Raw genomic sequence first — 12255 nt, forward strand, 5'->3', positions numbered from 1 at the left:
TTAAATCTATATAGAGATGATGGTACTGTAGGGAACCAGGAATGTTTTGATTCTGCAGCAGGAGATGCCTCTTTCTTCTTCTGGGAAGGTGAAGGTGATGTTTTTTAGCTCACAGATAGCTTTCTGCAGGGAAAAGATCCTTACACTCAAACCCAATTGCTTCCTGAACAGGTACAACTTCACTTCTCTACCCTCGACATGACAACTAGGACCATACAGATGGGGCTCTGCAGCTGCGTGATCCGCTGCCCCCAACAATTTGACAAAAAGGGGGAAACTTCAGTGTACAATCAGTTGTCTGTGCTTTTTCCCCAGGGCTCCAGTCCCGATGTTTCAGTAGCACGTCCTCAGCTCTCTCTGCCCAGTGTCTACCACAGCAGGGCACAGGCAGGAGGGAAGAGCTTCCCTGAGAGCTCTCCTTCCTGCAGTTGCAGGTCCTGGATATCACCCACTGACCCACCACCCAGCAGCACCTCATGGCTGGCAGGAGCTGCTTTTCCACAGCACAGCAAAGAGGGGAAGGGTGGGAAAGAGGGGAGTACCAAGGGAAGAAACTAACAGGTAACATTTCTGATTGCTAATACTTAAAAAATATACATATATATGGCTGTTTTGGTGTGGAAATTGACTGTTCCAAATTTGGTGAGGTTATTAACAGGGGCTCCGAAACCCTTCCAAAGCAAGACTCCACACTTCATTCCCACTGCTAGACCAAATTACAAGAAAAAGCATGCCAGCTGTCCAGCAGAACAAAATACATTTCTACTTTTCCCTTGTTTATTAATTAAGAAACTTTTTTTTTTTTTTAAAGGAGGACGAGTTCCCCCAACATTTGCCAATTAAAATCTACTCCTTCCAAGTCTAGGATATTTATGAAATGGGCAACAATGAAGGAATGATCCAATTAGCCAGCAATTATTATTGCTGTATTTATAAACTGTTCTACCCACGTAGCTGGCACGCTTAATCACATTGCTCATATTGATAAGTGAATAAAATGATGAGAGAGAAAAAAAAAATAATTCTGGCCTTATGTTTTCTACTCATTATAAAATGTAATGCTGTACACTTGAATTCTTGGCAAGAAGAATGACTTCACTTATTGACTTAAAATGACTGATGAATTACACTAGTCATTACATATATTGAAGGGTGACATCATCCTGGCACCAGGTCCTTGCCCATAGTCCTTCATGAAGTCTCAGCCACCACCTTTACTTCCCACCTGATAAGGAATGTGGCAGATGAGGGATTAACAGAGGTCAACAGAAAAGCAACCTCCTGTTCAATTCAAAGCCCTAGGAATCTGCACAGACTGCAAGTACTACTCCAACCCATATGCCTTGATGCAGCCTTCTGATTGATTTGGGCTGGGTTTTCAAGTATCTGAGCAGTTCTACCAAAGCATACATGACAACTCTGCCTGTGTGTAGGAAGAAAGAAATTTCACCCTGCATGTTTTAACAGCATTCATACAAGGTGAAAGGAGATGATGTTCTAGTTGAGAAATATCAGAAGTGGAGCCTGCTCCAGTAATTGCAACTCAGCCATGTCATAGTTCCTATGCACTGCCTGGCACGTGAATTGCTTTTGTTTCCACTTCAGACAAAAAGTAGCAAGGTGACACCTGTAATTTAACAAGAAAGTACCAGTGGAAAATACAGAACACATGCAATAAAGCAAATAGTACATAAAAACTTCCAGCAGCTGGAACAGTACAATCTTTAAGTGCCTTATCTTTCAGTCCTAAATACTAAGTATTCTTTCCAGATTTAATTTTCAAGAATGAAGACAAAGTGAAAAGAAAGATTCCAGAAGTATATGGCACATGTATTTATCCCAAGTGTGGTGAAATAGCAATGTAATAAATTGTATATTCACAAAAGCACCTACAGTACAAAAAAATTAACAGAAGGCCAAATACCTGTTTCAGTGTCAAATAGCTGTTTCAGTGTCTTGAACATGCAAAATGCTGCTATCACAGAAATGCTCTAACAGAAACAATAGGTTTCTGTCACAGAAATCTACAGAACTGCTCACTGACAACAAAAAAAAGCAGTCTTGAGTTTTTCTGAAAAATTCCAAATTGATGCTGAAGATACACTGGGTCGTCTGTGAATTTTAAAGGGCAGCCAGTCTCCAGGAAGCATGGGTTTGTGTTCCTCACCTAAAATCCCCCCAAATCCCACACATACTGATGGAAAGGCTAGAAAAATGGCATAACTGTAAAATGTTCCTCTCCACGATTACTTATGCCTTCCACTTCTAACAGTCTTCTCTTTCTTCTCCCATAGAGACAAGGACCATGATTCATTTCTACTTTACTCATTTTGCTCCAATTTAACTCCACTGTCTTCAATTACCGGCATAAAACTGGAAACAACCCTGCTCTTAGGGCTGCCTGGAGACCAGGGTTCAACAGATACTTTTGGTACTTTACAACATCCCTTGGAAAAAAACCATGTTCACAGCCTAAATCATCAAAGTTGTAAATTTCCAATTAGAATATTCATTAAACATTTCTCCCACTGGCATAAAGCCACTTGAGGAAAATATTTTTAATATCTTTAAACTTTTACTAGTTTACACATAAAAATATTCTGCATTTAACTACTTTCCAGTGGTGATCTGGACTGTTGTGGCACATCATCCAAGAAAGGAAAGCATTCCAGTTAGGTGAAACTTTCCATTCTTCAGCCTGTTCTTGCCTGAAAATCTTCACCCTGGAATACTGCACACATTACTGATTCTCACACATTACAGCACACAGTACTGATCAGCTTCAGAGCAGGGAGCCAAGATCAATGTGGGGGCTTGAGAAAGGGCTCCTGATACAGCACCAATGACTTCAAGTGAGGAAAACTGGTGAAAAATAATACTAACTAGAACAATGAAATAAAAAGAGCAGGGAGGAAAAAACACGCCTTTTCCATGCAGGTAGCGCTCCTGTTGCATTTTAACGTGCTGTACTTGTTCCAGGAGCTTCTTTCAAAATAACATTTTGTGGTTTGTTCTCTGAGTCACTGGAACGTGGCAACTTCACCTATTGCCTCTGAGCAGTGAATTGTGAAGAGCAAACAAAGTCCTGGGGTTCCTTATTGTTCGCAGTTTGTTCACAAGTCTCTTCATTTCCTGTGGCATCTATTGTTGAAAGAATTGCCTTTTTTGTGACAATGATTAGTAGCAGTTATGCTGCAGGATGAGATCTCTGTAAACACGACTTAGCTCTGGGGGCAAACCCAGGAAGAGTTCAGGAAGTCGCTTTATCTTGGTGAGAAGATGAGCAGTTAAAAGTCCCACGAGCAGAATAAGCCAAATCACTCTGGAAAGGGCTACGACTGTGAGAGAGGAGGTGAGGCGTAACAGTGGTGCATTTTTGTTATTATTTATTAATTTGATTATAGTAGCACTTACAAGCTCTCTGTCAGGTCAGGGTTAAAACATGCAAACCACTTGAGCAAACACAACCCCCAGAGACTTGCAATCTGACCTGTGGTTCCTGAAGGAACTTAGGACACCACCAAGCTTTTAAGCAGGAAATCAATCACATTTTTTTGATAAATATTTGCTAATCTGTTTGTTGGCTTGGTCGTTGTTGCTTTTTCAATGGAATAATAATTTCCAAAAAGACCTCCAATATTCTCCATTCTCAGAACCAGAAAAAAGGGTAGGAGAATTACTGGGTATGAACCGAATGAGGACTTGCAGTTTTTTCTTTCTTTATGCAAGGCTTCTGTGAGAAAGTTTCCGCGTTGATTACCAGGTCTAACTGGAGACTGGTAATACAGAGGTATATTGTAATAGCATCAGCATCGTCCTGGAAAGCAGCTGAAATCCCACTGCCTGAGTCATTAAAAGGAAAAGCAGACCAACTCTGGAGGTATTAGATCCTATCAGGTCTTTGAAATTTGTAATTTCTGCTGTACAATCTGAGATACCAGTTAAACTTTAATTGCTGCTTTCTCGCTGCCCTTTCTTCCCTCATAATGGCTCTGAGTAAAATCTACAAATCAGTCACAGGCAGAGCTTAAGAACTCTTTATTTTCACCATGCTCATGTGCTTCATTCAAAACATCACCAAGAAAGACTGATGGAAGATTATTAACTGTGGTTCTTTTGTGGCAGGAGCACTGTAAATGTACCTGACAGCTGCCTATTAAAGAATTTCAGAACTCCTGGAGTGTTTAAAAGGGTGCTGTCAACATATTTTTTCAAAATACTATTATCCATTATTTATATACTAAACAGAACTTGTTTATTGACAAAATTTGCTCTTCAAGAGGCATGCAGCAGCTTTGTTATCAGAGAATTTCTTCTGATACACTGTTCTTTAAAAAATAAAACAAGCATGACTCAATGACAGAACTGGTGTGAGACTTGCCTTAGAATCACTCAATTATATACAATGAAAAAAGCTAAATCTTCAAATATTTGTTTCTTTTTTTAAATGTAGCACTACTTAAGGTGCAACATCTCATGAAGAGTATGAGGGAGCAGACTGAAAAAGGTCATACAAGTTTAAACAAAGGCTGCTCGCTATTATGGAAGCAAAGATTCAATTCAGTTTCAGCACTAACCCAAAGCTCGCAGCCTGTATGTATTTTCTGCACAAAACATTACAGATTGAGTTTTCACCTCCCAATATAAAAATCAGTCTCCCACTGGTTTTAGTAGGACCAGGTTTAACTTCCCTTTAGGCCTGACGGGTTTCAGCGGATCTTCTTAACTCCCCCTGTAATTCTGAAACTATTTCTTCCTCTTACACAGTTTCTCATCCTCCTGCTTTTTTCCCCACTGACAACTCTGTATCTGAGCAAAACGTTTCACAAACACAGAAACATCCCAGGTGACCTCTGACAGCAACAGTATCTGTCACTCAGCATCCACAGAAATACCCATCTTTTCCCAAGGATATGCTATGCCTCTTCTAGAGCCACTGCTGGCCCTACAGATCCCAATCTAGGCCTGATGCCTGGAAAGACTTGCTGATGGCAGACTGCAGGGTTAAGACAAGTTACGGCTGTGTTTAACCTCCCCAGAAAAATGTTTCTATGTCCTAGACAGCTGAAGTACTCTGGAGAAAGGGAGGCCCATGGCTAACGCCCCATTTTTGCTAGCTCCAAAGAGAAGTTTGGCATCAAACACACAATGTACAAGAGCTAAGAGGAAAGAAGAGCGTGAAACTGTGCTGTACACCAAAGCTGTCTTCAGAAAGCTTTACAACTTCACTACATGGGACAGTAAAACTAATACTGGATCCATTAAATAGGCATGGCTATCTCTTGTCACACTACATAGGGTACTGAGCCACGTTTACCCATTCACAGAGGCGGTTCAGGTCCTAAGGAAAGCCAAAGACAGTGCAAACATGCACAGCTTTGGTCCTGTATGTATCAGAACTGTTAGCAAGTGACACCCTGATCACATGTGTCCCCTGCCACAGCTCAGGAAAGACCAAGTGCCTTCTTGGCTCTGTCACATCTGACTCTGGAACAATGCAGTATTTTACCTGAGTCACAAACACTGCCCTGAGGTTGTTGCCCTGTGCAAGATTCAATGTCATCTTTGGAGCAATATCACTCCAAGAAGTTGTTGGCGTTTTTAGGGCAGCCGTGGTTTTGTTTTAAATTTTGCTATTTTTGTCATTATTACGCAACACCAATTAACCTAGGTGGGAGAAAGGGAAACACCACACTGCTCTTCTCACCGTTAGATGATCAGCAATAGTGAAAAATATTTTCATGGCGTATCCATGGACACCTGTTCCGGCCGAGCCCTCTTTTATAAGAGAAAATACCAGCTGACTTTTAAGGCAAAACATACAATTATGATCTTAAATTAACCTGTTTTAAGTTAAAAGTGTTTAACAAATATTTATGTCAGAAGTATTTTTCTTCTACCCTTTGCATTTATAAAATAGCCAAAAGCATTCCTGCCACATTGAATACAGATCTAAATCCAGGCACTAATTTCCATGAAAAGTGATAAATCCTTATGAATAGGTTTCTTAATGGAATTACTTAAGATCTTTTTAGCAGTTGGATCCAGCATAACTAAAATAAATAAGCACATAGATTCTACATGTCAGGCATATTACCTTCTCTAAAATAAAAAAAACCCAAACATGATTTCCAAAGCAAATCCTCTGTAAATGATTAGTATACATCAAGCATAGCTGAAGTACCTTGGTTAAGCTGTTCTTCCACTTGCTTGAATAGACCAAGACATCAGATCTGGGATGAGTAGTTCTTGCTTGCGTGTACAGAGATTTTTCAACTTTCTGTTTTGAGTTGAGGAGGGAGAGAGCTACCTTTGTCGACAAACCAAGTGGATTGGGATTGTTGGGACTAATGGTCCAGGTAGAATAGGCTGAGATTTTCTGATCATTTTGCAGCAGATGCAATGGTTTTCTCTTCAGGAGGTAACACCAGGTAAAACTTGTTGAGGTCTTGAGGCTTGGAAATGACAACCTCTGTATTTCTCCTGTGTTCATTGCAGCCACAGTAGTTACAGGCTTTGCTTGGCCCTGGCTATTGATTTGCTTGTTCTCGTTACTGCTACTTGGGGACCTTCTTTCTTGACTGCTACTTACAGCCTTGAAGAGAGAACTCTGATTATTCACTGGAGACAATTCAGATGGTTTTCTAACTACAAATGCTGGCGATGCTGAAGACTTACGGTCTTCAGATTCTGGTGACTCCTTCAGGGTTTCTGAAACCCCCGTGTCAGAGGAATGACAGTCAGGCAACAGGAGGTCTGAAGTATCAGCTTTGCTGCTTTTTTCGTGCTGTGCAACACCCTCAGGATCTAAGAGGTGATTTTCAAGAGGCTCTGTGGTGCAAACCTGTCTTACCAAAACTGGTTTCTTCTGCTTACTAGAAGGGTCATTAGATCTAACGTTCAGTGCATGCAGTGGTCTATTATCTGTCATGCAAGCAGCTCCACTCTCATCTTTAACACGTTTTTGCTGTTTCTCCATGGCAATATCTAAACTGTTGGCTGGGGAAAGCATTCTTTTACTTGAAGCTGTAGCTTCTTGCTGAGGGAAGAGTCCGCTAACTGGCACTTTTTGAATAATATTCAAAGAGCTTGATAAAGGTGAATTTCTGGTTCCACTTTCTGGTAGTGAATTTTCAAATTCAAATGAATTTGGCAAAGTCCTCTGCTGATCTTTGTGAGATTTTGGCAGCTGAGTTTTGCCTTCAAGCATTGGCACTGGTGCAACGGTTGTTTTGCAAACAGATTGATTTACCTGATCCTGGGTCACTAAAATGTGAGGCAGGGGTGTAACTGTTGCAAAGCCATAGGAGGGCATACTGCTGTGAATACGGACAGGAACCACGAAGGGAGGAATCTGATGTATTTGACTGCTGCAGTTATTAGGGACAATTTGCTTTAGAGGAGGCACAGAGTATGGATTAGACATGTCAGACAGTTTAGTCTGCATTTCAAAGGAGGATGCATTCTGATCCACCCCAACTTGACTCGGAACCGTCTGAGTTGATAAAGTATTTTTTAGCAATTTAGAAGAGTATGGCTGACCTATATGTAATGTTTTAACTTGAAGCTGATACTTTGGAGCAAAACAATCCTTTTTTTCATCCGGATGACAAGGAAGCGCATATATGCCCACTTGTTCCCCCTGGGCTGATGTTTTAGTAGATGTCTGGGAAGGCTGATGCATTGAGGGTGGCTGCCCCTCATTATTCAACACATGATCTAGAGGCTGCTGCACTGAAGACAGGCTAACAGGGTTACAACTTTGAGTTGCTGGGTGAGGCTTGGAGTGAGCCTGTGAATGCTGAGTACTTGAAGGAAACTCTACTGAAGATTTCGCAGAGGTCTGCAGCTTCTGCAATGGCACTGTGGGCACATCTGCAGCGTGACCTGTCTGAAACGAGGCAGTCGATTTAACTTGAGGCTGATGACTTTCTGGAGCAATATTTAAAGATATCTGTCTTACAAATGGCCCCCTCCTCCTTTCCAGCAGAGGCACATGTCCAGTAATTCCATTTGCAGACGACACTTTTGGAGCAGCTATCTCTACCAGCGAGGCAGGTTTTGATGGAGACATACTTCCACAGTCAAAAGACTTACTCCTGTAGTCCACAACCTCCATTGAAGGCTGCGTGCAGCTGATTTGCTCCGAGGCAGCACGTCTCATTTCCCTGTAATGAGGGCCAGGCACAGCCAGTGCATGTGAGCCAGCAGGAACCATGAGGAATTCTGACGACTTACTGATAGGCTCTGCTTTGGGAGGGTTCTCAGCCTTCAAAGGTTCATCTTTGTCAAGTGAGGCTGAGAAACTGGAGGCATGAGACAAACTACTCTCCCGACTTAGGCTTCTGGAAAGCGTGGAGTCAACGCTCGATTCAGCAGACGAATGCTCCATTTCAGCCAAGCGAATTCTTTTCTTCTTCGGTGGAAGCTTTTCTGTCGGCAATTTTGACAGCGTTTCACTGCGCTGTGGCCAATTAAACCTTTCTGTCTTTTCCTGATCGCTGCATTGGTTTTCTGGGTCCCTGTCTGGTTCTTCTGTGACCAGTATTTCAGGAACCTGGATGTTAGGCTGGCGAACAAGTCTGGACGGCTGAAGCGGTGTGCTTCTCTCATTGGAAACTATTTGGCTTCCCTGAATTTCCCCTCTAGGTGCTTCTGAGGACAGGGGTGGATGATGCTGGGGAGTATTCAGACGGGAGTGTCTATCCTCTTGGATTACAACTGTATTCAAAGAGTGGTGCTTTGCAACCTTGTTGGGCTCTTGAGAAGAAACTGGTGATACTCTTTCAAACGACTCTGATTTCTCAAATGAGCTATTTCTGCTCAGCGAGTTGGTGTGCTGTATTACTGAAATGCCAGTCCCCTGTCTTTTCAACTCTGCCTTTTCTTGCACAGCTGAACTTGCCTGCTTTTCCATGAGTGGAGCCACCTTTGGCTCGGTAGTCTGATCTGTGCCTCGAGCCACAAGCTGAATTTGGGAACTCTGAAGTAGAAGGTTGTTTGGCTGTTGTGATCCTACCACTGTTGTCGCACTATGTTTTGAGAGACTGGAAGAATTTGCTGGCTTGTTTTGACCTTCTGCATTCTTTGATGGTATGCTCGTATCATTTTGCTGTGGGTCATCATCATCGCCAACACTTTTCATTTTCCTTCTTTTCCTTATCTGGGGTGTCTGCTCCCAGACACCAGTTGAAGTAGTTACTCTGTAGTGTAGAATTTGAGGCTGTGTACTATTTGGAACAGTTTTATGCTCAGGCTCTCGAATAGCTGCTTTAGTTTTAGGTCCATGCAACTCTGAACAATAGAATTTCTTGTGGTTTTCAAAATTTTCCAGTTTTCTATACCTGTTTCTGCAGGTTTCACACTCAAACATTGTTCCTCGCACCTGAGGGGACTTCTTTGTTTTTTCTAAAGTTGACCCCTGTGCCAGGGACTTACTCCTTTGCAATAAAGATTCATTTGATAAATTACACCCTAAATAACTTTCTTCTACAGATCGCACCGGTCCAAGAACTTGGCTTTCACCAGTAGAAGAATCTTCTATTGCTGCCTGTCTAACAAGGGGCCGAGGATGTCCGCCTTGGTTCAGTGGAGTAGCAGGTCCTGATACAAAAACATCGTCGTATAAAGAGCCAATTTTATCATCAAATGACTGACTTCCTCGAAGGGGATGAGGGGGAGGTACTACGTTTGGAGGTACTGCTGAGTAACTGGTAGTAGGCATGGAATTACTTCGTGTTATAGGTAAACAGTCAAGGGATGGTACAGAAAGAAGGAAAACTTGCTTTGATTTCTCAGTGGGTGTGAAAGGAGACTTTGGTATATCAGAGCTTGAGCTAGTTCTTCTTCCCATGGGCTTTAAATCAAACTGGAAAGAATCCTTAAATATGTAGGATTTTGGTGAATCTATGCTTCCTCTTCTCGAAAGAGATGTTCTTCTTGGTTTCACGCTATCCAACTGTTTGTCATCCACAACAGCTTCATTATCAGAAATTAACTTTGAGATACGCTCCTCAAGGGTTTTTGTTGCCATGGGGGGTCTCATTTGGCCAGAGAGAATCAGATTTTTTTCAGCACAAACAGTTTGCACCATTGATGCTACCACACCACTTGCTCGAGGCACAGAGGGCAGGTTTTTATTTGGATCTTTCTCAGAGGTCAACAGTCCTCTTACAAAAGGAGCTGGTGGGCTCATTGTTTGATCGGCACTTTCAGAACGAGAGAAGTAACCAGAATCAGTACTACCCAAACTTCTGGGGCTCAAAAGACATTTTCCTTGCTGATCTTGGGAACCATCAGTTGCCTGCTGTCTCTGGAGCTGGGCATGGACTGCTCCTACTGCAGATCCCAGCTGTTCCTCTAGGAGGCCCGTTTCTACTTTCTGATGTTGCTTTATGTCGTTCTCCTTGAATGAGGATGTATGTGTTGAATTTGACTGAAGAGCTGTCACTTTAATATCCCCTTTTCTCTGTGCTGCAGCAAGCTCAGGTGCTGGTTCTGTTACTTTTGGGCTATCGGCCCTTAATGGAGAAACATTTACAGGATGAACTACGACTTTTGGTAAAGCTGCCCTTAATTGAGGTTCTGTATCATGTAACGAAGAGTCACCTGGTACACAGTCTGGGTTGCTTAATGGAATAGGGCTTCCTTTCCGTAACGTTTCTGCACTTGAAATTACTTTCACTATTTGTGCAGGTTCCAGTTCTTGATCATCTTGTCTTTCATCTGCAGTGCCTTCATCTTCACTTTCACCACTTTCTTCCACATCTGAATGAATGCTAAGTGCTTTGTCGGAGTCACTGGATAAGAAGAGGCCACCTGAATCTGGTTGTAGGACAAGTCCAAGTTTGATAGCATGTGCATGAGATTTTTTGTGCTTGTACAGATTGCTTTTGGTTTTAAATGAAAACCCACATGTCACACAAGGATACGGTCGCTCTCCCGTATGGGATCGGATGTGCTTCTGGAGAACGCTGGGCTTGGCACAGGCCCGGTTGCAATACTCACAGACATATTTCCCTAGCTTCTTAGGCTTCTGGTCTTTCAAGAGGTTACAGATTTGTTCCACACCATGATTTACAACTGATGCGATCTGGGCTGAATTGTACATGGGACCTACAGACAAGTGTGTCGAACTTGACGTGCTAATTGACAAAGGTGAAGAGGAACTAGCTACTAACTGGTTTTGAGGAAAAACCTGAGTTACAGTGGAAGATGAGGTGTGAACCACAGACGAAGTTACTGCTATGCTGTAAATCTGCTGGAGCTTGGGGTTTTCTTGACTCTGCTGTGGCACCAGCGATCTAGTGAAACTTGGACACATAACAACCTGATGATTTTGTTGACTGGTTTTAGTAATAAGGTCTTGTGAATGAGAAACTAGTTGGCCTTGTGCTTGTCCAGTCTTGGCTGTTGCTGCTACATGCACATTGTTTGACGTACACGGGTAATAGTGAGGTCCAGCTGCAAACTCATGCTGTGACAAAGCAGACTGGTTTTGGACGCTCACTGTGTTGGATGTGAGACTAGAAGAGGTGCTTACAGTTTTATTTGGTCTCAGTTTCTCTACCTGCATCCCATAAGGGGGGCACTCTTGTGCTAAGGTGTTCAGTTCAGGCTCCATAGCTTTTAATAAGACATCGAATGCAGTACGTGTACATGGGGATGATGTACTGCGATCAACAACATTAATACATTCATTACTGTCAGTCTTTGTTTTGCTTGATGAGGAATTTGAGAGAGACTTCTTCCCTGGTGAGTTCAGTTGGTTTGCATCAGTATCCTCCACAGCCTGTTTACCCAAATCTAAGGACTGATGCACCAACGAAAGCTTTGTACGCACTGATGTCTCAGATTTGGTTGTTTCAACGCTTATCTCACTACTAAGCAATCCCCCGTTTTGTTTGGTACATTGATTTCCATTTTGCACAGGTAGGTGATCCTGTGCTGTGGCATGTTCAGAGGCATCCAGAAGAGCTTTTAGCGGTGAAGGGTCTACATTTTGCTTAATCTTGGCTTCAGCGGGGCTTCTTAAAGGCGATTTTGGTATTTTTTTTAGATGGTTTTCAGTCACAATCTTTTTTCTTTTCACACCCTTAACTGTATCTTGGGTTCCTCTAGTACCAGCATCGGTGATTTCTGTTAAAACACAAAGAGGAAAAAAAAGAATATTAGAACTCAATAAAGCCATATATTTTTATTTATACCATTTTTTCATCTCGAAGTTTCAACAGTAAGCCCTGTGGCAACAGGACT

General features: G+C 42.3%; 1 protein-coding gene across 6 annotated transcripts in view; it reads right to left on the reverse strand.

Moving 5' to 3' along the window:
• Nucleotides 1-12255, reverse strand: part of HIVEP1 (HIVEP zinc finger 1) — a 117699-nt gene that overhangs the window by 17878 nt on the left and 87566 nt on the right. For all 6 annotated transcript variants that reach the window (XM_051610498.1, XM_051610502.1, XM_051610499.1 and 3 more), the window contains one exon: nucleotides 6185-12138. In XM_051610498.1, coding sequence (XP_051466458.1) covers nucleotides 6185-12138 — 5954 coding nt within the window. The remainder of the gene's footprint in view (nucleotides 1-6184; nucleotides 12139-12255) is intronic.

This window comes from Apus apus, chromosome 2 (assembly GCF_020740795.1).
Source record: "Apus apus isolate bApuApu2 chromosome 2, bApuApu2.pri.cur, whole genome shotgun sequence".
Taxonomy (NCBI): Eukaryota; Metazoa; Chordata; class Aves; order Apodiformes; family Apodidae; genus Apus; species Apus apus.